At 56.9% G+C, this 24,480-nt stretch overlaps 3 protein-coding genes across 9 annotated transcripts in view; 1 reads left to right on the forward strand and 2 right to left on the reverse strand.

The window, feature by feature from the left end:
- The first annotated feature begins 3,242 nt into the window (after positions 1–3,242).
- Positions 3,243–8,260, forward strand: Hes3 (hes family bHLH transcription factor 3). 4 transcript variants are annotated; one of them, XM_041652873.1, is made up of 7 exons: positions 3,243–3,306; positions 5,723–5,906; positions 6,092–6,230; positions 6,351–6,446; positions 6,526–6,607; positions 7,029–7,389; positions 7,670–8,260. In XM_041652873.1, the coding sequence occupies exons 3-7, from the start codon at positions 6,111–6,113 to the stop codon at positions 7,695–7,697; spliced, it is 687 nt and encodes a 228-aa protein (XP_041508807.1). In that variant the 5' UTR covers positions 3,243–3,306; positions 5,723–5,906; positions 6,092–6,110; the 3' UTR covers positions 7,698–8,260. The 4 variants fall into 4 exon arrangements, with proteins under 4 accessions (XP_041508807.1, XP_041508808.1, XP_041508809.1 ...); XM_041652874.1 differs by having other exon boundaries at positions 7,029–8,260; XM_041652875.1 differs by lacking the exon at positions 6,092–6,230.
- Positions 8,261–8,916: 656 nt separating this feature from the next.
- Gpr153 (G protein-coupled receptor 153) lies at positions 8,917–19,511 on the reverse strand. 2 transcript variants are annotated; one of them, XM_041652993.1, is made up of 6 exons: positions 19,265–19,511; positions 15,303–15,760; positions 14,613–15,042; positions 12,429–12,621; positions 11,845–12,029; positions 8,917–11,417 (listed from the first exon to the last, which is right to left on the reverse strand). In XM_041652993.1, the coding sequence occupies exons 2-6, from the start codon at positions 15,656–15,658 to the stop codon at positions 10,755–10,757; spliced, it is 1,827 nt and encodes a 608-aa protein (XP_041508927.1). In that variant the 5' UTR covers positions 15,659–15,760; positions 19,265–19,511; the 3' UTR covers positions 8,917–10,754. The 2 variants fall into 2 exon arrangements, with proteins under 2 accessions (XP_041508927.1, XP_041508926.1); XM_041652992.1 differs by having other exon boundaries at positions 8,917–11,486.
- A 2,234-nt stretch (positions 19,512–21,745) lies between these two features.
- Acot7 (acyl-CoA thioesterase 7) overlaps positions 21,746–24,480 on the reverse strand; it is a 99,085-nt gene continuing 96,350 nt past the window's right edge. For all 3 annotated transcript variants that reach the window (XM_041651616.1, XM_041651615.1, XM_041651617.1), the window contains exon 9: positions 21,746–22,102. In XM_041651616.1, the coding sequence (XP_041507550.1) occupies positions 22,004–22,102 (99 nt within the window). In that variant the 3' untranslated portion in view covers positions 21,746–22,003. The remainder of the gene's footprint in view (positions 22,103–24,480) is intronic.

Here is a 24,480-nt window from a genome sequence, read left to right on the forward strand (position 1 = left end):
CCGCCCCCCCAGACATGCTCAGTCCGATCTAGGCAAGTCCTCAATCGGACTTTCTTCTCTGATAACTAGGCTGTGTCAATTTGACACTAAAGGCTAAGCAGGACATAAAGGTGACTGAGTGGCTTAAAGCCGGAGTTCTGACTACTGCTGTTCCTCATGGCTTCTCTAGACTTGGACCTTTCCCCTTGAGCCAGAACACATCAGAGCCACTAGAGGGTGCTTGTTGTCCCTCACTCCAGGGAGGGCTCCTGACCTGGAGGCACAAAACCCTCTCGGGCAGAAGCCCCTTCTCAGGCCCTGAGCTTTTGATCTCCACTCTTAGGCAAGCAGTAAAGTGTAACTGACCAGAAAGCTTGAGCAACTCTGTCCTTTGCCTGTCACCTCCCCCGAGGCCCCAGTTCTTCTTCAGTCTTATCCTGGAGGTGGGAGAAAGGGAAAGATGTTCTCTGCCGGGTGGAACTACACTTCAGGGAATGTAAAGTGTTAAGGGGATCGCTGGGATAGCTGAAACTGTTGGGGCCTAAAACTCATAGTGCAGTGATGGAGAGGCAACCAGGCAAGTTTATGCACATCTGGGCATGTGTGTAACTGGAGAAACAGTCGCACAGAGGATGTGCATGCTCAGGAAACAGTTGTAGAGAGTACCCATATCCAGAGAAGCAATCACATCCAGACAGTGTCTATACCCAGGGGAACAGCCACACAGCACAGCACAGCACATGCACACCCAAACATATAGCTACACACAAAGAGTATCTACACCCAAGGAAACAGTTATACACAGGAGTACAGATAACCAGAGGAACAGTCATGTGGAGAGCATGCGTATATCCAGGGATGTGATCAAAGAGCACATGCAGACCCAGGGAAACGGCCACACACTGAGAGCGCCACATCCAGATGTGCACACAGGGAAACACAGGCTTGCTTTCCTACCAGAGAGGAAAGGAGTCTGACAGAACAGTCACGCTGTGTCCCCAGCTGTCCTCCAAACACAGGAGGTGACAGATCTCCAGAATGGTAAAAAAGAAGGGGAAGTCCTGGGGTGCACTGCTCCTCTCTCCTTGAAAATAAGCAAGCGCTTGAGTGTTTTGTCCTAGCAGCTTCCAGGCAAGCACAAAAGGAGCTCCTTCTCAGGCAGCAGGGTCCCTCCACAGCCCGCAGCCTGTGCCTTCCCCCATCCTTAGATGCTGCCATCACAGGCTAAAGTAGCCTTTCTGTCCGGGCCCCGCTGGAGAGCTGTCTTGTTTCAGACACTAAGGAAACTGAAGCAGAGAAGCAGACAAACTTGGTCTGGACAGGCCGACACTGCTTTATGAACAGCATGGAGCCCCAATCTTTCCTCTGGGTGAAGGCTGCATGCACTTAGAGAGGCTGGAAACATGTCTGTACACATGCACACGTATGTAGGTAGCTACAGGAAGTTGCAGATATTTTCCGTTTGACTGGAAGCAGGGTGGGTTGTTTCTGTATCCAGGTATATTGTTTCTACAAATGGATCAGAGTGGTCAGGCGGTGGCCAAGCAATTCTTGATGGCTAGGGACTATTGCCTGGTACAACTTGACTCAATTCTTCATGACTTGAGGCGATTACCAACACTAAGAAACCACCTTAACATCTCCAAATAAAACCACAAGCTGAGATGAAGTCATCTTCAGACTTTTTAAAGGTTCATTTTTATTATTTTAAATGTGTGTGTGCGTGCGCGCGCAGGCGCGTGTGCTTGCATGTGAGTGTAGGTGCCGTGGAAGCCAAAGGCGAGTTGAACCCCCTCGAGCTGTCTTCTGCAAGAACAATATACATTCTGAACCACTGAGTCATCTCTCCAGCCGCCAGACTTTAGTTTCTGAAGCCGCATGAGTTTATTGAGTGAGAGAGATTATGAAGAAGAGACCAAGCCCAAGGCAGGTACAGGTGCACGGACAAGACGAGCATTGACAAGCCCTTCACTCATCCTACACAGAAAATTCCCAGGGTGGAAGCTGGCTAGTGTTATTTCATTCAAGCCTGAAGCCAAGCAGGAGAAAGGCCCAGGAGGCTCTCTCAGCACCCTCCCCAGTGATGGACGCCAGATCAGTCATCTGCAGAGGGCTGTTTCCCTCTCTGCAGTTCCTGGCTATTTAGGGCAGTGGGGAGGAGTTTGGCCAGCGTGGTCTTGAGTCTCCACTAGAGATGGCCCAGTCTTCCAAAAGAAAGTTTTCGCTCCTCTTCTCTGGCAGTCACAGGCTGGAGGAATGAAAGCGGCTCTTTCCAGTCTGGTAAATGACGCGTGATTTATGAGTACATCAGCCCACTGCGCATAAGTCATATGTGCACAAAGGGGCCGGGTAAATATTTAAAGATTAGAGCCAGCTCCAGAAAGACACAAAAGGCCAGGACAAAGAGGTTCTCTCTGAATTCACTCTTCCTGAGCTGGGCTGGTGCGGTCAGTGTTGATGCACTCACTGAAGTCCCAGCCTTTGTCCCCTGAAGGGCCCTTGGCTGCTGTGCAATTCAAAGTCTCCACACAGCTAAACAGAGTTAAACAATCGCAGCCTCTCCAACCTCATCTGGAGACAATGGACGGAGTCCTCTCAGGGCCTTTGCTGTGTCCCTGATAGTTAATTACACACAGCCGTCACTTGGTCCCACATCTGTGAGGGGGACAGGCTTCTTCCTCCGGTTACCACAGCACCCACAGTGCTCTGCAAGCCAGGCTCCACCGTTAGCACCGGATTAAAGCAGAAAGTTCGGGAAGGAAGCGTTCTCACCACTCAGGAGGACACTAGGGCTGGTGTCTGAGATGGGAAGTGGGACATCTGGGAGGGGTCTTGTTTGGGGGCTCCAAACCCCTTTCCCGCTTTGTTTTCAGACCTGTGTGTGTGTGTGTGTGTGTGTGTGTGTGTGCGCGCGCGCGCGTGTTTTCCAAAATCGAGAAAGTAAATGGGAAAGGCACAAAGACACTGGGTCATTTTCAGCCTTAAATTCCTCAGTGTGAGAAAGGGGTGGGAGCGAGGGTGGGCTGAGAGCGAACAATTTTCCTTGAATGAGCAAAAGGGGCCTGGGTTTTCCCCCTTGCTCCTCCTGGGCCTGTACTCCTTTCCAGGTACCTTGGGGACTCTGAGTGCTAAAGACAGAGAGGGAGTTGGTGGCCTACATCCTGGTTTGCATAAGCAGGGTTTCTAAGTTGGTCCATGACCTTCTCGGCAGTCCAAAAGACAGTGTACTGTGCCCAGCTTGCTCATAGAGAGTACGGTGAGCAGCTGTCTCTCCTCACCTCTGGGAAAGCGTTGCACTCTCCCTGGTGGGTCTTCCTGCGGGTGGAGGTAAGACGTCCCTCGTGGACAGATGGAACAGCTGTCCTCAGCCTGCATCTCTTTACCTTTTCCAGTGACCTTGCTGGATGCAAAAGTCTGGCTCTAACTTAGCGGGAGAGGAGGCTACCTAGAGGACGAAGCCGAAATGGAAACTATGCAGTGGAAGGAAGAAGATGGCTTAGGAACTGGGAGCGGGAGAGGGCGAGATGGAGGGGTCCCTCCTGGTGTGTGTGAGCTTGCACAACCCTCAGCCATAGGAGCAGGCACGGGGGCGGGGAGGAGGGTTGTAGCGTTAGAGGAAGAAAAAGCAGGGAAGTCCTCACAGGTAGAAAGATCCATGACCAAGGACCAGCCCCACAGGAAAGGGGCGGTGGGAGGTTAGATGCAGCCAAGCAGCAAGCCTGTTAAACAGATCCTAGCAGAGTGCAACCGCTGAGAATCCGGTCCTGGCCCCGTGGCGGGCCTCACTTCCCCCAGCCAAAGCAGAACATTGCAGATTAGTACATTTTGTGGTCAATTTTCCACTACCTAAGAAACACTTAGCCACCCACATGAACGGCCCCACATAGTGCAGCCGGGATCCCTGGGCGTAGGCTTGGGAGGGGTGATGGCCCAGACTGTGGAGGGTAGTGGGGTGCGAGCGGGAGCAAGAGAGGGAAATTTAATAGTGACCCTTATTCTGGAGAGGTGGCGGGACCAGTACCCCGCGCCCCGCAGCGCGCCGGGAAAGCTGTGCGCAGAACCATTGGTTTGCTAATGCACCGGACTGAAAGGCGCGGGCTGCAGTTTATGGGGAAGTATTGTAATTACAAGACAAATTGCTCTGCTTCTCGCTTGGCTTGAGAGCGAGGAGGGTGGAGGGGACCCGTCGAGGTGAGGCGCGCGCCCGGCCTCCCTACAGCTGTGCGGCAGCTGGAAGCCTGAGCGCCGCGGGGAGCCAGGAGTTTGGCCCCGAGAAGGCGGACGCGGGCGCGGGCGCCGCTTTGTACAACCCGCACAATGCCCTTAACACTTGGCTGCTCCCTTTGTGCCGAGCCTCCCGCCTGCCTGCCCCGCGGCGCCTTTGTACCTCACCGCCACCTCCCCAAAGCCGTAGCTAGGCGCACGGAGGCCATCCGGACCTGGCTGGCCCTGGCGCTTTAAAGCTACCCGGCGCGTGGCAGCGCTCGCCACTGGGTTTCAGCCCCATCACCAGTCCAGGGTACAAACCCAGCCGGACCTGGTCCACCCGCCCTGCGGTGGGGGCAGGAGAACGTTCCAGAGTTCTGGTTGCCTTTGCCCAGGCCTGAAAGGGGAAGGGCGGGTCTCGATTCTCCACGCTGCTTGGCGCTTGGGAGAGCACCGACAAGGCCCGTCAATGCCCAGAGTGGGGTGGGAGGGGGAGAGTGAAGGGGTCAGAAAGATGCCCGGTTTGGGGGCGTCTTCACCCAGCAATAGCCTCGTGAGCCCCTACAGAGGTCATTGTTTTCATTCGGTGACCACAGAAAAAACTGTAGGACTTGCGCGACTTCTTTGGCCTCATAGGCATTGTCAGGAATGTCACTTCAGTCTTCTGGCCCCCAAACTAAGACCCAGAGAGTGCAAGAAAAGGCGTTATCTAGGTTTGAACCCAAAAATTTCCCTGGAGGTCAGCCTTGTCAGTCACAGCTGTGATTCCGACTTCCCGGATGCAATGGGAGAGGAGTGAGGGATTGCTGCCCTTTCCTATATAGTAGGTGGTCTCAGGGCCTCCTGTGTCCTCACAATATGGACAATGGACAGGCAGACAGGGACATGCAATGCAGTCTGGACTGTCCTCGGAGCATCAGTGGTCCCCACCCCGACTCCCCACCCACCGAACTTAAGAGAACGTATGCAGAACTGAACCCCAGTTGTTCTCTTCCTCCATCCCGCCCCCCACCCCTTCGAGACAAGTTTTCTCTGTGTAGCACTGTCCGTCCTGAAATCCTCTCTATAGACCAGGCTGGCCTCGAACTCAGAGATCTGTCTGCCTCTGCCTCCTGAATGCTGGGATTAAAAGGGCAAGCTATCACACACAGTTCAGTTGCTTTTTCTCTTAAAGACTGGTCCTTCACCAGGGTCACAAGCCTGGAAGCCTAGGGCTGGGGCTGGGGTGGTCTGCCTCCCCTCCACATTGGGTCCTATCAGTCAATACTCCAGGCACTGGGTCCTTGGATGGAGGAGGCTGTTGTGGCCCTGCGGGCGGGCTGCATGCTTTAATGGGACACATGTTGCCGCATGGCCCCCACAGGCCCCACTTGCTACTGGCTTTGAGCAGCCACAGGCAGAAAATTGCTACATTGTCCCGACATTAGAGCGACTAATTTAGCATCTCAGCGTGGCCAGAGCGTGAAAGGAAAGGCCAGCACTCCTTGCTGTCTTCATCCGGCCTCAGGACACCTAGGGCTCTGTCGTCATCATTTAGGGTGGCATGCAGCCCACAAAGCTCCCTGTGACACTGGAGGACCACCAGAAGAATGTTGGAAGATAAGAAGCAGCGAGGACTTGGCAAGCAGAGACTGTGGTGAGGTTCAGAACCTACAGTAGCTGGCTCAACAACGCCTGGAGAGGATGGGTTTGGGAAAAGTCTTCATACTGAAAGAGTAGTGGTGAGTCAAGGAAGAAATTTTAAAAAAATAAATAAATAAAAAGAGTCCTCAGGGAAACAGGAAGCATCTTGAAAGCCAGAGGCAGCCTGGGCCATTGGAAGGGGTCCCATAGAGGGACACAGGGACAGCTCTCCTGTGTCGCATCCCTTTTCTGTCCCCTCCCCTCCCCCTCTGGGCTTTTCCAGTTCCTAGAGCTTCATTGACATGCAAACGAGGTACCCCTATAAAGGCACCACAGCCTACTGTCTGCGCAGACATCACAAAATGGGCACGGAGCCCACGTCAAGGGGCAACCCCAGTGGCTCAGCCAGCAGCTTCCGAAAGGTCTGGGGGGTCCTGAAGGGTCTGGGATGAGGACTCTCGGGGTGGGAACCCCTGGGGTGGAGGAAATGGAGGCCTGGGAAGCTAGGGCTCTCCCTCTGAGGACTACTGGATGGCCCACAGATCTCCAAGCCTCTGATGGAGAAGAAGCGCCGTGCACGCATCAATATGTCGCTGGAGCAGCTCAAGTCTCTTCTGGAGAGACACTACTCACATCAGGTAAGGCAGGAGAGGAGGGGAGCGACTGCTCCAGCCCTCCCCAGTCGGCCTGTAAAGAGAGCATCTTGTGACTTGGCAGATACGGAAACGGAAGTTGGAAAAGGCTGACATCCTGGAGCTGAGTGTCAAGTACATGAAAAGCCTTCAGAATTCATTGCAAGGTAGTTAAGGGCTCGAAGATCTACAATGAGACACTGGGAGGGACATGTGAGAGCTAGCCATGGGGTCTTGGGGCTAGGCGTGGCATCGTTTGCCAGTAAACCCAGCACTTGGGACGCTGAGGCAGGAGGATGGAGAGCTGGAGAGCTGTCTGAGCTACAAGGGTAGGATGGGGGATGGGCAAAGGAGAAAGCCGGTGAACAGGTAGGTGAGGAGGGTCCACCTCCTAGCTGGGGTGGATGTGGGGAAGGACAGCTAAGGCCTGTCTGGCCTGTCTGTAGCCTTGCAGCCTGAGTTTGAGCATAGGTCATAGTCTGCCCCACCCAGGAGACCATCTTCTCCCTTGATGTCCTTAAGCATCTCCCCTTCCTTTTATCCTCCACGCCTCTTCTGTTCCCTCCTCTCCTCCCTTCCTTTCTTCAGGACTCTGGCCAGTACCCAGTGGGCTCGACCACCCGTCTGGCTTCCAAGGCTGCTTGCCCGGCGTGAGCCAGCGGCTTCGGCACGGAGAGGATGGCAGCGGCCTGCGCTGCCCCCTGGTGCTCGAGCGCAGGGCAGGCAGCACCATGGACAGCGCCAGCCCGCAGGCGGTCTCTATTCTCAGGCCCTGCCTCCCGGCCCTCTGGGCCCCTGCTTCCGCTGCAGGTGACTCCCAGTCCTCGCTGTCCCCGTTCCCGCTCCCTAGAGGTCTCCCCGAGTCCTCTACCGGCGTTCCCGCACCACAACCAGCGTCAAACTGCCAAACCGAGAACCCGAGACCCGGGCTTGGGGTGTGGCGTCCTTGGTGAGTTCCTGGCAAGGATTCAGACTCAAGACCCTTCCCCTGCCCCATCACCCGCTGTCTAGTCTGGGGACACAGAAACTATTTGGGGCGCCCCTATGGTGACTGCAGGAACTCTTTCAATCGGTGGCCTGGTGGGGCTGCAGAAAAATCCACGCAGCCACTTGCGGATGTGGTCAATGTGAATTCACCCACACCGGTCCCACCCACCAGCCAGATCAGCTCCCTCCTCCCACCTCCAGTGGAGCTAGGAGAGGACGTGTGGAATGTGCCCCTTTCCCAGGGACCCGGGGCTGGCATTCCGCCCCTGACCCCCCTCTCCACGACTGCGTCACGGTGGGAAGGTCGCGATTGCCAGCAGCGCAGAGCGGACCCCTCACAGCGAGGAGAATCGCTGCCCCGCCCTGGTCCATTCAACCGGCCTCGAGCGCTCCGTTCCCACGGGCACAAAGCGCGCAGAGCCCCGCCCCTCCAGCGAGGGTCTCCCATTCCATTCCACCCCCACCCAAGACCTTCTCCGCCTCCGCACGGGGCCCACCCTGTGGGCGCTCTCTCCAAGATCCTCCCTTCGCAGGGTGCTGGTGCAGAGCAGGGGCTCCGCCCCTAAGGTGCATTGAGTGCGCCAATGTCGCTGCTTCGCCACAATCCCAGGTCCCACCCATCGCTGCGTGGCACCGCCCGTGCAAAGCTCCGCACTTCCGAGAGCTGCGCATTTTATGTTCTGAAAAGACGGGTGCCCGGGACCACATAGCGCCTTCTGAGCCCTAGGCTCTTGGAGTGCTCTTGCACCTGTTACCATGAGCTGCGACTACAGAGGAGAGCTTTTCTCTCCCAGGCTCCTGTCGTGGGCCAGCCTGGGGTCCAGCACCTCCTAGTACCCACGTGCAATTCTGAATAAAGACTGGCTGTTTGTACAGAGGCCGAGACGTGAGTGTACCATGTAATATCAAGTTTGGGGCGGCTCTTGCCCTGCCGGTAAACACGCTCTGGTCTACTCAGGATTCTCCGCAACTTGGCTCTCCCACACTAACCCATCCCCACACCGCGGGCTTTCTGGAGCAAGGACCAGTACAGAGCCCAGCCCTGGCCATCTCAAGGTGGCCTCTGGTCAGCCAAGCTGGTGGGAGAAAAGCGAAGACTTTGCTCTCCTCTACCGCTAGGTGGCGGCCTCTCAGCGAGGACCAGGAAGGAGTGGTCGGTGAATTCCACCAGAGTCTGAGAGCGAGATGTCCAAGCCAGTCGTAGAGGTACTGAGACAACTTCACAGGGGCGACCAAACCCTGGCCCCACGCACAGGTCAGGTTACCACCCGTGTCAGAGGACCTTTCTCTGACTGGTGGGCTTTGGGGCCCACCCGCTGCTTCCTAGGGTTGTGGGCCCAGGTCTGTCTCTCTGGCTAGGACTGCAGCACCTGCTTGGAGAAATGACAAGTCCAAGGGAATGGTACACCGGTCCAGACGTCAGGGGAGTAGCTGGTTTGGGCTGCAAAGACAGGTTTCCGTGAACCAGCCTCAGAAGGCTGTGTGCAAACCATGAGGACATTTTTTTTATTGGGTCCTGTACAGAAGAGAAAAGCTGTTTTTCAAAAATCTACAAACGAATCCCTGACTCGGGGCTGGACGGTGGTATACAGTTAGCGTTCTTAGCGGTAACCCGTGGCCGAGGTCCTTACAGGCGTCAGCAAACAGGGAGGCTGAACAAGGACTGGGAAAGAGCCCTAGAGCCTAGGGTGTTCTGCTGCTTGGGGTTTGCCCTTAAAGTTTTGTAAAAAGTAGAAGAGACTTGGGGGGGACCATGTCCCCGTTACAAGTATTGCCATTGAATACAAAACAGAGTGAAAACTGAAGGTGATAAATTGATGATTTGAGGCCGGTGAGGCAGACAGCGGCTAGCTGGTGGCCTCTGCCCCTACCCACATGACATCAGTCCCTAAAGGCACAGCAGCAAATGGGCCAGAGGAAGCTTCTCCCACGTGCAGAGATGGACAGACTGCAGTCTCCTGCTCTGCTCATTTGGGGTGGCTTATCTTTCGCTGACCCCATACCCAGGGACTACAGGGACCTCTGAGGCCTAGGATAGGGCAGTCACCCACCCCCATCCCCAGCTGGAGTTGGAACTCTGCCTGGAGAGGGAGAGGAGATAGACCTGGCCATTGGGCAGTGAAAAAGGGGGCACAGGCTGCTCTGTGATGGCCTTAAGACCATCTCCAGACCTGACATGGCAGTGCTACCCCAATCCCAGCTCACAGCCTGGGTATTTCCAGGGAAGACCTATGTCCCTGGCACAGCCTGGAGAGAGGTCTACCCAGAAGAGCAAAGCCCTTCTTTGTGGCTGAGGAGGGGTAGAGGACACCCTGTGTGGGGCCTTTGCCTGCGTGGGTGGGAGGCAAAGCTGGAGATGGGCACCAAGACAGGGAAGCCCACTTCCATCGCTTCAGCTCTCTGCACCGGGTACCCACAGCCTTGACGGCAGGATACAGAAGTGGCAGGCATAGTGGGAGTGGCCGGCATAGTGGGAGTGGCCGGGATAGTGGGAGTGGCCGGCACAGTGGGAGACAGGCAATACGGTGGAGTCTTGAGCACGGGGACACTAATGGGGGCCAAGGTGGCTGTTATACCCATGGTGTTGTGCTTTAGCTAAGGTGAGTTTCCAAGAGGGCAGGGTCATTGAGACGGGGAGGCCTCAGATCCAGGGGGTCATGTGCTGAAGGCTAACCCTCACAAAAGGCCCTAGACTACCTCTCGCATCTGGTCCATTCAAGTAGGAGGGGACATAGACCAGGATTATTCTTCAAACAGCCCTGAGAGATGTATCATGGTCATCCACTCATCAGAGAAGGGAAACTGAGGCAGGTCACGGGGAAGCCTGCTCAGTAGAACTTGTTTGGGTTCTGAAGACCCCTGTGCTCATAGAAGCTCTACAGGCCATACCCTTGAGGGGAGGCAGATGCAGGGCCAGTAAAGATGAATGTCGTCCTGTAGCTTCTGGCTTAAGCTTCTCCGAGAACAGACTTTGTCCTTTCTCATGGTGGACGGGTCTCAGAGTCCCCTATATACCCAGTCTAGCCTCAGAGGGCTGGGGGAGGTGTACCAAGTGTGCAGATGCCACTCACTTCAAAGGCACAGTCTGTCCATTCCTGGGAGGTGCTGTGCTCAGCAGCAGGTCTATGTCCTATGCAGCCATCAAGGGCGGCCATCATTCCTCCAGGCGATATCAGAAGGAAGGAACCACACGAGGGGCGCAGAGACAACCATCCAATCACCCCTAGGGTGGGTGGCACTTGTCCGCGCTCCTAACACATGCGGTGGCATCTTTGGTGCAGCGCCTCTCCCATCTGTATGGCGTCTCTGGAGAGGCCCGTGAGGGCCCTAGGACGCAGAGCCCAGTGAGTCCGAGTGCAGCGTGACGTAGCCCGAGGACTCGGAAGGCGAGCTCAGAAAGCTGCTGGTGCTGCCACCGCCCACCACGTGCAAGCCTCCGGGCTCGCCCCACGACGCGCTCAGGCCGGTCTGCAGGGGCCCCGCATGCGCGCGCGTGGCCCTGCGTCCATGGCTGCGTTGCGCACGGCCGCCAGGAGGCGTCGGGACCTCACAAGGCCCTGTGCAGTAGGAGGCGGCCGGGAAGGGCCGCGCTGGGGCGGGTAGATGACGCAGGGCCTGGGGCTCGAGCTCGAAGGCCGTCAGCACTAAGGCATCGGGCAGCAGCGAGACCGAGGCGGAGCGGGCGCTGGGCCCGGGGCGGCGACGCGGGCTGCCCGGAGGCGAGTCGTGGGTGCGACGCAGGCCACCATCCACGGACGAGGGCTGCAGGGACAGCAGGCTCTCGGCCGAACGACGGCGCGGGCGGAATGGGGGTGCGTCCTCAGGGAAAGCCAGCAGGCTCCCGCGCCGCCGGTCGGGCCCCGCGGGCAGCATTAGGTGTGCCAGGGCTGCCAGGTCCTCGCCGGAGCTCCAGCGCGGCAAGAAAGTGGGCAGCGGGACGGCGGCCCATACGTCGGCGTCATCGTGGGAGAACCGCCGTGTGGGTGGGACCTGCGAGCACCCGGCCGGGCTGAAACGGGGGTGCCCTCCTGGAAACCCGCTCTGATGCCTCCCCGCGCCCTGCAGAGCAGTGTGTGGGTCAGGGACTAGGACCCCCTGGATCGGTGCTTTGAGATTTGGGGCATGTGACAACCTCTCTGAAACTCGGTGTTGACTGAGCTTGGGTCAGTTGGAAAGTCTCATGGGAGGGTTCACAGACACCAATGGATACCTCTTCCAGGGCACGGGGATGGGCCCACCCGCACAGACTGTGACCTCGAGGTAAAAACCAAAGGCTGACAGCCATCCACTGCCACTGATCTCTGCGTGCGTGCATGCAAGCGAGAGAGGGAGAGAGAACAAGAGCAAGAGCGAGCAAGTGAGACAGAGGGAGAGAAAGAGAGACTTTTGAGGCCCCTCTGTTCTGCCTCAACCTTACCTGCAGATACTGCATCCGATCCTCCTGCAGGGGCCGCAGAGGGTAGAGCTGGGGTAAGCCTCCCTCCAAGGCAGAGAGCTCATACTTGGCCATCCTGTCCAAAGCCACGAAGTCACCTCCGTAGCTGTAGTCAAGGGAGCGCTCCAATACTAGGTCCGGGGAGATGCTGCCATCTAAGCTGGTCTCTGCAGGACAGGACGGAAGCATGGCACCATGACAACGTGGGAGCAACAGGAAGGTTTTTAGGGATCCCCATAAGGAAGGGACTTGTTTGCAGAAAGGGCAGGCAAGGTTCAGAGTTCAAATCCCAGATACAGAACACTTCAGCTGTGAGGCTGAAGGCTGCCATATTGTGCTTCTTTGCTCCTCTGAGATTTGGGGTGGGAACTCCACGGGACTAAACACCCCCCACAGGCTGACAGCTCCTGGTACACAGACTATCACTACAGGAATATCTGGTGGTGGTGAACATGGTCACCTAAGTGCCATGCGGTGGGGATATACCAAATGACTATTTCATCTGATACCCAGTGATCTCACCCAAGCGCCGCCCTCCCCAAAGGCCACCCCGAGGCTGTCCTTACCATTGTCAGAGTCCTCATCATTGGACATCAGGGCCATGCACTTCTCCCAGACTGCCTTGAGATCTGCCCGGTAGCGGTCACAGGTCCAGAGGAAGACAGGGAGCAGCAAGGCCTGGGCCACTGAGCACCACAGGACACACAGTACCATCCAGGGCGCCGAGGCGTCAGCCCGCAGGCTACTGAAGCTCACCACCTGTGGGCACAGGGCTAGCCTGACCTACAGGGCCCTCCCTACAACATCCCTCCTAGCCACAGCTGCACCACCGGCATGGCAGAACCCATAACCCACTGCCCAGAGGAAAAGGAGGACTAGGTGGTGGCTGCAGGAAACAGGCAGGGTCCCGTGCCCGCAGGGTCCCGTGCCCACCCTGAGTATAGCTCAGTTGTGCATGTCACCCCTCAGTGTGCGGGCAGCCGCCTCACGGGTGCCAATGGGATGATGTGACGTGAGTTACTGCCACCTGCCTGCAAAGGAACAGGCCAGGAAAAACAGGCCTCAAGCCTGTTTCTGTCCCTGCCATATCTTCCTGGGCCAATGGCCTCCTTAGCTCTGGCCCTCCAAGCTCAGAGTCCAGAGGAGCCCCGGCAGCCAAAGGGCTCTTCCCAGGGTCCCCTCCTCAGTTTGGGAAGTGTTTAACGACGCTGCAACAAAGCAAAAATGGGCACAGCGTGTCTGTTCTGTGATCTGTGTAATCCTTGGAAAGCCGCTGGATTTCTCAGGGGCTCCATTTCATCATCTGTGAAATGGGCTTTTTTTTTCTTCCTTTCTCTTGAGACAGGGTTTCTCTGTAGCCTTGGAGTCTGTCCTGGAACTCACGTTGTAGACCAGGCTGGCCTGGAACTCACAGAGATCCGCCTGCCTCTGCCTCCCTAGTGCTGGGATTAAAGGCGTGCACCACCAGTGCTTGGCTAGTTTCACTCTTTAAAGCATTTATTTATGTGTGTTTTGCCTGCATGTATGTACACCACAGACGTGTCTATGGGTAGCTGTGAATCACCATGTGGATACTGGGAGGGAACAAAACCCAGGTCCTCTGCAGGAACAGCTGTGTTCTTGTTTTTTTGTTTTTTTGTTTGTTTGTTTGTTTGTTTTGGTTTTTCGAGACAGGGTTTCTCTGTGGTTTTGAAGCCTCTCCTGGAACTAGCTCTTGTAGACCAGGCTGGTCTCGAACTCACAGAGATCCGCCTGCCTCTGCCTCCCGAGTGCTGGGATTAAAGGCATGAGCCACCACCACCCGGCTAACAGCCGTGTTCTTAACTACCGAACCATCTCTCCAGCCCTGAGTAAGAACTGTTGATAAGCCTTGTGACAAGCGGAGGGGCTCCATCGATGGCACCCACTTCCCAGCTCCGAGAACATGCTGGGGTGGCCCCTCCCGTCTTTTCAGGGCTTTGTGCTACTCAGGGCAGTTTCTTAGCTCTTACTATTGACATAAAGGCCCCACTGTAGGTGAGGACCCTAGAGGGGGAGGGTGTTTGGCCTGCTGGGGGCAGAGTGTCAGAGAGAGCCTGGGATGCTGCCCGAGAGGCCCTTGATTCTGAAGCTGCCCTGGATCTGGGTCTTCTCTGGGACTGTGTCCAGCAGCAACTCAAGGCTATGTGGGCAGGCTGGCTCTGGTCTGGCTCTTTCTCTCCCAGACCTTTTGAGGCAGGAGTAAGACAGGAGCTGTTTACCGAGTGTAAACTTCAATCTTGAGCCAGCCTAGTCCAAGCTGTTCCGCGAACTGCAGGCAGTCCCGCTGCACCGTGGCTAGCAAGGCCTTCATCTAGGGAGCCTTTCATTTACCTTCTCCAGGCTTACAAGGAAGTGCAACTTCAGAGAAGGTGTTAGGGGCCTGCCCTACACCAATTCAACGTCCCCTACCTACTCTACCTACCGGCCACATCCTGGGACCTGTGCAGGGGAAGGCAGTTGCATTGCTTCTCATGGAAAGGGCCTTGAGGGAGGGGAGAAAGTACCTCTGTGGTGTGACAAAAAGACCCCACCTATTCAGCTGACAAGGGCTCAAGTCTCATCACATCTACCCTGACTTTAGGCAGGTTCTCAACCTCTCTGAACTCTGCCTTCCAAATCTGTAAAATGGGAGCGATAATTCACAGCTCAGAAGTCAAGCCTGAGGTTTCAGCCACCTGATGCAGTACCTAGGCTGTCCTAGAAGCTCCCTACCCAACAGCCTCACCCACCAGCACAGGGAAGCCCATGAGGCAGTCATAGATGACCACGATGGTGACCACCAGGCCCGTAATCTGCAGCGAGGTCTTGGCAGGCTCCGAGCCGTCAATGGAGGAGCGACGCTTGCCCTGCGTATCCTCCACCACGATGGTGGGCACAGTGAAGGCACGGCGGTCTGCCCGGTGCCCCACCTGCGTGGTCAGTGTCTGAAAGAGGGCAATGGCTGTGCAGACCATGCCCATGGCCACGCTGCCACCCACCAGTAGCAAGAAGCAGACGCCGAAGCCAAGGCCTATCTCAGCCACGATGAAGCGGCAGCCGTGGGTGTAGAAGCGCTCACTGGTGTCGTGCCAGCCAACGGCAGGAAGGGCCGAAAGGATAAAAGACACCATCCAGATGCCCATGACTGTGTGCACCGCCTGCTTCTTGGCATTGCTCAGCCTGGCATGGGACAGGGCAGGACAGAGAAACCTGGCGTTACTCACCAAGGGACCACAGAGGGCCCTGACAAACCTTCCCCACAGTCTCTACCCAGCCAGCACTGCAGGACCTGGGTTCCTCACTGGACAGCCATTCGTGCACCTGTCCCTCTCGTCAGGCATTTGTGTGCCGTGACACCCCTGTTCAGTCATGAGTACCCCTACCTGCATGCCCCCCCCGCAGTCCTTCCTGGCACGGCACACCCAGACGTCGGTGCTCACCGGTAGTTGACTGGCCAGCGGACCATCCACATGCGGTGGTAGGCGATGGAGGTGACGGAGAAGCAGGTGGCTAGGGTGAGGGTGTAGAAGGTGGACACGAACACCTTACAGAGGCCCTCGTTCCACTCATAGTCGGGACGCTGCCTCCGCAGCTGCACGACGGCGTAGGTGGCAATGGGCACCGCCACGTTGAGCATGTGGGTGGCTGCCAGGGTGCACAGCAGGAACTCCAGAGGCTTCCACTTCCTCTGCTTGGCACCCACACTGAGGATGCCCCAGGCGTTGGCTAGCAGTGACAGGCCTCCACACGCCAGCCAGCCTACCGCACTGCCAGGCAGCCGCCGCTCATCACTCATGGTGCAGACGGGAGCTGGCAAGTGGCTGAGGCATCCTCCTCCTCCTCACGATGCAGCAGCCCTCACACGTCGGGGCTTGGTGATGCCAGGGGCCACAAGCAGCTGGGGAGGGAGCAATGGACACTCAGTGAGATATCAGACAACAGCACAGAGCTCCAAAGGAGAGGCGAAGAGTCCTGTACGGCCCTGGCTTACACCAGGCTGCTGTCCCAGAAGAAACTCATAAGTTGTTGGGCAGGAGGCCCAAGGGGCAGTATACAGGGGTGCCGAGTAAGTACACATTCCCTCACTGCCACTGAGTTTTCTTTATAAGATTTATGTAATGTACGTTCAGTGTTTGTACTATACGCATGCAGTGCCGCCAGAGTCCAGAAGAGGGCATCAGAACCCCTGGAACTGGAGTTACGGGTGGGTGTAAGCCACTGGATGAGGGTGCTGGGAACTGAACCCAGGTCCTCTGGAAGCACAAGTGTTCTTCATTGCTGAGCCATCTTTCCATCCTCAGTCTGGGGTTTTAAGGGACAATGTCTCACTATGCAACCCTGGAGAGCCTGGCCTTGAACTGCGGTGTAGACCAGGTAATGTCTCACAGCGAGCCCAGGCACTTTGAGCATTTACCCAGCCCCCCATACCTCCCTTTGCCTTCTCTGATCCCCCAGGTAACCTGTGAGGTAGACACGAGCTGGCCACCACTCTCACACCCACCCTGAGAGTGGGTAGACCATCTCTCATAGTGGGCCTCTGCACAGACCCTGGCACAGCCAGAGACTGTGACCAGATCTGCATCACAGGCTGTGGGGCCGGGGGATCAGGGCCCCATCCTGAGGAGCACTATGCTGGTTCTGTGGGGAAGCTAAGGGAACAGACAGCAGACAGCATATCTCAAAAGCCTAGGGCCCAGGTACCACCCGGCGGGTGCTGTGAGGGGGACAGCAGTGTGCTGGGAGCCAGGTCCCACTCCTGGTGGGTAATGTAGGGGACAGCAGAGTTCTGGGAGCCGGGTCCCACACCCAGCGGGGGCTATAGGGGACAGCAGTGTGCTGGGAGCCGGGTTCCACTCCCAGAGGGGGCTGTAAGGTATCAGCACCACGTTCTTGGCCTGGATCTCACCCAGAGGGAGCTACGGACTAGTGTTGTCCTGGAGTCTTCAGCTGGGATTGAGGGACATATGATCCCGGGCAGGAGGTAAACATGTAGGGGAGGTGTCATACACTACTAGAAGGCTGATTGGCAGGTCCTCCTGTCCCTTCCTCGTCCAGCCTGTGCTCCCCGTGTGAAGCACTGCATCCTGGAACAGGCAGCATGCAGAGGGTCTCCATGCTAAGTGAAGGCTCCCTGCAGCCCTATTAGCTGCACTACTCAGGACCCAGCACACACTCAGACTCACACGGTGCCTCCAGCTGGGGATGGAGGGACAATTGCAGTCACGCTTCCCAGCTCTCAGGCAGGGAAAACCAAATTGTCCTGGCCAACAGAGCAGACATTCTCTGCAGGTCTTGTCTACAATTTCTTTTCTTTAAAAAAAAAATAATTTTGAGACAAGATCACTCAATGTAGCCTTGGCTGTACTGGGGCTCGCTCTGTAGACCAGGCGGGCCTTAAACGTCCAGAGATCCTCCTGCCTCTGCCTCCCCAGTGCGGGATTAAAGGCGTGCGCCACACCCAGCCCTTGTGTGCACAGTTCTTTAAGCCTGCTGTGGACTCTTCGTTTGTTTTGTGTGTCTGCCCCAGGCCTGCCCAGACTCTGACCCGGGGGAAGGGTCTACTACTGCCTGCTGCAGGCAGGGCAGCTTCTGCCCAAACATTAGGTCGATGCTTGCAGAGACTAGGGTGGGCAGCAGGGTGGCCCTATCCGACTGAAACCTCCTCCAGCATCTGGGTCTAGCCAACCTTCTCAGCTGCAGACTAGACTCCACAAAGGTGAGAGAGGAAGAGCTTTGTGGACTGGCCTCAGGAAGCTGGAGTCCAGCCCCAGCTCCTGGCTTGTTACTTGATACCACCCCTGCACCTCCGTTTTCTAATCCATAAATGAGACGACAATGCCTTTCTTGAAGAGAGTTGGTGCACTCTGCCAGGCAAAGTACTTAGATCGGAGCCAGAGGCACAGTGAGCCATCAGTAAACACTTCCCTAGGCCAAAGGGAAGCATGGAGTAGAGCCAAACCGAGGTCCTCACCCGGCCTTCAATTCAGTGGTCTAGAGGACAGAGACCCGGGTACCCGTGGTGAGGGAGGCACATTTCTCCGGTCTTTACTGGGTGGCACTGCTGCCATCCTCACGACAGAAAGGCATTTCGATGGAGGCAGAGTGATAAATCACCTGCCAACGTCTTTATGAACCCGAGCCAGGATTCAAACTGCGTGCATCAGACACCAACGTCATGGTCTCCAAGTCCTTCTAAAAAGTCCCCAACAAGGTACTTCACTGCTCCTAGAAGCAAGGGCTGTCTGAGCTGCTCATCCCTGAAGGATAGATCCTAACCAAGCTGAGGGCAGCTGAGAGCAATGGGCCAGGACAGGCCATATTTGACCCCAGGAATCCTGGAGGCTGTGTTCTGGGAGGAGAGGGATGTTCTGTAGAGTTGGGGAGGGGGACGGATACTAGATCCTCTTAAGTGAAGAGCCGGTGGGGACACGCGGTTGACGCCCACAGCAGCAGTCACTGGGGGCCAGACCCCACTGGGCCCCACCGCGATTTGGCGACTCTAGCCAGCAAAGCTCCTTCTGCAATGGATTCCAAGCGTCTCCAACATTTCCAGGAGGATGCTTCCCACCTCCTTACCGGGAACCCCGTCAAATCGCCCTCCCCCAAGGCAGGCCACAAAGCAGGTGAGACCATCCAGAGACCCTCACAGGCCTTGAAGCCTCCTCCCTCCGCAGGGTCGGCGGGCAGGGCCAGGCCGTGACGTCACGACCCCGGGCCAATGAGGCCGCTCAGCCCCGGGGCTGTATTGCGCAACAAAGAGAACCCAGAACTTGAAAGGATTTCCCAGGTTCGGGCTGCGCCCACCGGTCTCCGAAAAGCTTACGCTTGGTGATATCGCCTCCGAGCTTGCCTCTGGTTTGCCTAAAGGTCTCCAAAGGCCCAGATGGACGGCGGCCCAGGGCACAGAGCGCAGTGCACGCCTCTTGACACCCCACTTATAGGTTTCGGTCTCCCGGGGTTCGGTTGGTATTTTTACCCGCCCCTAAAAGGCGCATCCCTGCCGGCCTGGCTCTTATAGATCTTCCAGTTTCCAGCCCCGAGGGCGCGTCCAAGCGACGGCCTGGGGAGCCGCTTAGGGGTGGGACTGTGTCTCAAACCCGCACCCTCAGTTTGCGTTGGGCATAGGGGCCTGGGACCCATAAAGTAGCCACGCCTGCCTGCTGCCAGCAGCCAAGGACTGCGCTGCCAGCCCTGAAGGCGGGGAGCCGAGGGAGAGGCTGGCTCGGAGAAGTTACCCTGAAGGTCCCCAAGTTGGTGGTGGTGGGGCGATCTGGCCCTAAAGGCTGTCCACGGCCACTCCGACGAACCCCACGTCCCACCAGGTGCTCTCAGAGCCTTCTTGTCCCGTCCTCCCGTCCGGATTTCCCCTTCGGTGCCCCTGGGCCGGGGCGGCGGCGCTCACCCAGCATTCGGGCGCCCGAGGCTCTAGCTCGCTGCTCCCGCCTCCGGCTCCGGCTGCGGTTCCCGCGCCCTGGCACTGAGACCCCGCCGCCAGGGGCTGCGGGGGTGGCTGGCGGAGGAGCAGCCCGCGGGTCGGGGCATCCTGGCGGCGGCTGCCGATGGCCAGAGCGCCGCGCTGTGCTCGGCCCCGCCGCCCTCCCTCCCTGGGCACCGCCTCCGCCGCGACCGCGCTCGGCTCCCGCCGCTCCGCTGGCTGAGCTCAAGCGGCCGGGGGCGGGGGGCGGTCCACGGCGCATGCCTCTGCCGGGGCCTCCGCGCCGCCCCCTGGCCGCGCCCCGCCTTCCCGGCCGCGTCGCGCTGGCCCCTCACTCCCGGCAGCCACGTAGCCCCAGCAGCCGCACTGAAGTCCCTTAGAGCGCACGACGGGACCCGCCCACGTTGGGGCCTTTAGGGACTGGGTCACTCTCGCGGCTGCCCCTAAACAGCCTGGAGTTGAAGGGCGGGCCTCGCAGGCCAGAGAAAGGGGAGTTTGGAGGTGGAGAACACAGGACAGGGGATATGGGGAGTCAGGGAGGAAGCCATGTCATGTTAGCATCCTTGACAATGAGGGACAGGATTCATGCGCCTGAGGACTAGTGGCTTCTAGGAATCAGAGTAGCAGGAGGCAGGGTTGGGCCAACCAAAGGTTCCAACTTAATACCTGTGCCTTGGGCGCTGCTGGGAACAGTGCGGGAACCTCGGGGCTGCAGGGTGACTGACCCTCACCGGTGGACTCAGCCTTGTCCCCTCTGACGCTTGACTCCTGGAACCCACCTTCTGTCAACACTTCTGGTGAGGCTTGTCACCCCTACACTGCCCAGCTCCTATGTGAGGGAACTCTTCAGACCTCTCCAGTCAGAGCAGAGCTGACATCCTGACCCCCATCCCGGTGACACAACCGGCACACAATCTTCTGGGCCACTCAGGGTTGTGTGGGACACGACCATCCTTTTGCCTCCCTGTGCCCACAGGAAGATGGGCACCAAGGACCAGACACACCTTAGCTGCAATCCAACAGATGCCTGGTGTCCTGCAAGCTACCCTCACTCAGGAGCTTACTTCTGTCCCTGGGTGCCAGGTGGACCTTAGGGTCACTCCTCAGAAGTCGACATTTTTTAATAGAGGGTTCATAGTAATATGCAGGGCCTGGGAAGGCTCTAGGTGTGTCCTCAACATTCCCCAGGGTTTCCCGTGCAGTCGACCCTGGTTATAAATAGATTGCCAGCAGAGGGCGGCTGTAACCAAGTGTAGCATTTTATTGCTGGGTCTATGAAGGACATGCCTCAGGGAGCCCAAGGCCTAGGTCCTGCTTAGGATGCCATGGTGGGTCTGGGTTCACAGATCTTGCTAGTGTGCTTTCTGCTGGCCCGAGAGTGGCCTCATCACTGTATCAAGGCTGTCCTTGTGGCCTAGGCTGGAGACCTGAAGGTTGCCTAGGGATCTGCGGGACAGGCAGAGTTGATGTGGCTCTATGTGGGAGAGCTGGTCCTCTCTCCTACTTCCAGGCAGGAAGTAACCCCGTCTTCTGGGACCCAGGCCGAGACAGATTCCGAAGCTGAAGCTCTTGGCTGGTGTTTCTGCACATCTGGAGCTGGGTTCTTCCTCCAGGGGCCTCAGGGAGCTGTATGATAGGCTGCAGCTGTTGGCAGGACACTTTGCCTTCCCCGTGCGGTGGGACAGATGTTTGGGCTTCAGGGATAAACCCAGGCGCCACCTCTGGCTGTTTGGTAGGCAGGGGGTGGAGTCCTGGCCCCTGGAGAGGCCTTGGTGGCTATTTGTGTACCCCTACACACCTAAGACAGCTGGGTCACAAGCACACACACATATCCTGGTGACAAAGACAGTTCCATAGCACACATCAACTGCTACATACAGCACCACAGATGGATGTGCACAGAACCTCATACAGTAAAACAGACATGCACATGTGCCTCACCACACATACACACAGACACACACACAGACACACACACACCGCTGCCTACAGTTACACAACCACTCCCTGACTCCAACTGACACACTGCCTCCCAGACCCTCATCCACACAAGCCTCTCCAAGTAGCCCCCGCCTGAGTAGCTGCGAGTCTCCCATCCGATGTGGCATCTGGACCTTCTTTCCAGGGGATCAGACCAGGCAGTGCAGATTCTCCCCACCCATCATCTGCTTAGGCCCTTACGCACAGAGACGGACAAGAGCCCTTGCCGAGGGGATGCACACAAGACTCAGGCTGCATAGGGGCAGTGGGGTCCCAGGGTTCCCACTACAATACAAGACCCCATGTGCAACTCTGAGATTCCAGAGCTGGTGCTGGGAGGGGTGGGGCCTGGGAGGAAGGCAGTGAGCTCCCAGGAATGGAGGGCTGAGGCCACACACAGGAGGCTGACCCCCAGTGAGAAAACAGCCCACCCCTACCTCAGACAAATGACCACCTAGGCATCATGGGTCCAGCCAGACAGCAGCTTTATTAGTGGTGCTGGTTTCTTCACAGACCATTCAGTGTGCTCTGGTGTCCGTGGTGGCTTTGGGGACAACACTGGGGAGCAGTTACTGGAGGGATATAAATAAAGCTTTGGTGCACAGGTAACACCACACAACACCAGCTCTCAATGGAAATTGGGGTTTGGCCATGGGGGCTACTTCTAAGTGACTGCACACGGGGCGGTTGCCACAGTGTGCTGACCCCAGGGCAGAAGGAAGACTCCTAGGGCTGCGGCTCTGTGTGGCCCTGTCGCTTCGCCTTCATCTGCAGATAGCGGCCTTTGCCTTCTTCAAAGCGCTTCTTCTCGTCCTCGGTCTCAGGCTGTGGCATAACAAAAGAGGGCACGTTAGACACCAGAGAGCTGGGGGGGGGGGTCTGCACTGTTCCTGGAGGGCACATTAGACATTAGAGAGTTGGGGGGTGTCTGCACTGTCCCCAGAGGGCACATTAGACATTAGAGAGTTGGGGGGGGGTGTCTGCACTGTCCCCGGAGGGCACGTTAGACGCCAGAGAGCTGGGGGGGTGTCTGCACTGTCCCCGGAGGGCACGTTAGACATTAGAGAGTTAGGGGTGTCTGCACTGTCCCTGGAGGGTGCTAAGGACCTCTGCCAAGGGGCTTCAAGGTGGCAGGCACTAGTATCCTGCACACCTTCCATAGCACGTGGAGTTCCCAATCCCAGGGAACAGCCGGGTTAGAAATTGTGTCATGAAGGAAAGCAGAATTGTCCACTCCAGGGAACAACTGCTCAGCCTTTGTCACAAAGGGAAGGCAGGGGCACCATGTGGGCTGTGGCCTTAGAAAGGCCTCTGCCTTACATTAAGAGCAACAGTATCACCAGGGGGGAGGGGTTCCTACCACCCTGCCCTGGACTGTGAGATCCTCAGGCAGTGGCACCTTGGGCTGAGCAACTTAAGCAGAAGGGCAAAACATTAGCGGCAGGACCACCTGACCAGAGGGATTTAGCTGCAGGCTGGGTTCCGACTGGTGTCTACTGGCCTACTGGGACTTCACTTTAGGAGCAGCCTGGTTTCACTATGAACCCCTGGGCAGATGTCATGGCAGCAGCAATTGGGTGGTCACTTTTGAGGTCCCATCTGTCTTGCCTAAAGTTCCATCTGACACCGCCCTAGCCAAGGAGCTGGGCTTAATGAGCTGTGCTAATTCCGCTGGGATGGCATTTCACTGTGACATTATGAGGGTATCCGAAAGCCAAGGAAATGGGGCAGGTGCCCTTCATCCGGGATGACACCAAGTCCCGGCAGCTATTTTTAGGCCTACATGCTTTATAGACCTTCGGTATATTGGCAAAGGAGAACCACCAGCCAGAGGACTTAATGTCAAGTCACCAAATATTCCCTTCCTCCAGCTTTCCTCTAAATGTCACCAGGTGTAAACTGTCCAGGCTGTGCCAGCTGGGCGTCAATGGGACACGAGGTATTTAAAGACACGGACATACTCTCCACAGGGGTTCCGGTTATTGTTTGCACACACGGAATGTAGCCCTGGCTGTCCTGGAACTCCTTCTATAGACCAGGCTGGCCTTGAATTCAGAGAGACTCACCTGCCTCTGCCTTCCGAATGCTGGGATTAAAGGTGTACGCTACCAATACCCTGCCATACAGAAGTTTAGTTAGGGTTACCCTACACAGGAGAATGCTCCTCCCAGAAGACACAGGGTGCCAAATAAAAATTGCAGAGCAACTCCCGAGCTAGGTGCTGCTTTTCTGACAGCCAGGGCCCATGGCGTAAGCACCTACATGCTAAGTGATCTCTCACGGGAAGCCATGTACACCAACACTGGAATCTCAAAGTAAAATCATTTGCTTATTTTTTTTTTTTTTTTTTTTTTTTGAGACAGGGTTTCTCTGTGGCTTTGGAGCCTGTCCTGGAACTAGCTCTGTAGACCAGGCTGGTCTCGAACTCACAGAGATCCGCCTGCCTCTGCCTCCCGAGTGCTGGGATTAAAGGCGTGCGCCACCATCGCCCGGCTCATTTGCTTATTTTAACTTAGCTAAACTGAGGCTTCCCCACACTGGTTTGTCCAGCGCTAAGAAAACCGCACTTTCTGCTCATCCACCTGCTCACATGCTCTTTTTCTTTTGGCCTCCAGAGCCCGGGGGCACGGTGTTGTTGGCTATGAGCTGCCTGGTCTATGTTTTTTGGCTACAGCTATGAGTGTTCTGAGTTACCTCTCCCTGTGGGCTCTAGTAGGCTGGGAACTTGTGACTTTGGGGCGCTCTGATCATCTGTCCCTTTGAGAAAGGAGCTGCTCTCTGAGATCGTAAGTTCCTCCTAGTTGAACTGGCTCCTCCCCTTTTAACTACAGGAAGACTCTGGTGCCCATAAAGGCAGAGGTTCCTCACTTAGGTCCTAGAGTCTAGAGGTGGGCGGTAACTCAGAACACCCATAGCCATAGCCAATACGATGGGGCTCCAGTGATCAGTAAGTGGGTCAATCATGCATGGGAGCAGAGCCCAGGTTTACCACGATACTGAATACCAGGCCCTCCAGATCCCAGAGAGTGAGCAACACGACACCACAACACACAGAGAGCGTCAGACCCAGGGCCATTCCGCTTACACTTGCTAACACACAGGGAAAGTCAGACCTTTACTTTCACATCCAGACGCTTACTCCCATCAAGGATGTGAGGAAACTTCCTTCCAGACAATGAAGTTTGGGAGGGATGGAGGGGGCT

This window comes from Microtus oregoni, unplaced genomic scaffold (genome assembly GCF_018167655.1).
Source record: "Microtus oregoni isolate MIOR12 unplaced genomic scaffold, Mior012 000005F_ref0000423, whole genome shotgun sequence".
NCBI classification, from domain to species: Eukaryota; Metazoa; Chordata; class Mammalia; order Rodentia; family Cricetidae; genus Microtus; species Microtus oregoni.

What these genes read in the sequence shown, in the direction of transcription:
- Gpr153 (XM_041652992.1), bottom strand. Translation starts at nt 15,658, where the DNA reads ATGAGTGATGAGCGGCGGCTGCCTGGCAGTGCGGTAGGCTGGCTGGCG. An exon ending in TGATGAGGACTCTGACAATG is followed by an intron (nt 12,030 to 12,428) that starts GTAAGGACAGCC and finishes CCTGTCCTGCAG; the next exon opens with AGACCAGCTTAGATGGCAGC. An exon ending in ATCGGATGCAGTATCTGCAG is followed by an intron (nt 11,487 to 11,844) that starts GTAAGGTTGAGG and finishes ACTGCTCTGCAG; the next exon opens with GGCGCGGGGAGGCATCAGAG.
- Hes3 (XM_041652873.1), top strand. Translation starts at nt 6,111, where the DNA reads ATGCAAACGAGGTACCCCTATAAAGGCACCACAGCCTACTGTCTGCGC. An exon ending in AGAGACACTACTCACATCAG is followed by an intron (nt 6,447 to 6,525) that starts GTAAGGCAGGAG and finishes GTGACTTGGCAG; the next exon opens with ATACGGAAACGGAAGTTGGA. An exon ending in CTTGGGGTGTGGCGTCCTTG is followed by an intron (nt 7,390 to 7,669) that starts GTGAGTTCCTGG and finishes CCCCTTTCCCAG; the next exon opens with GGACCCGGGGCTGGCATTCC.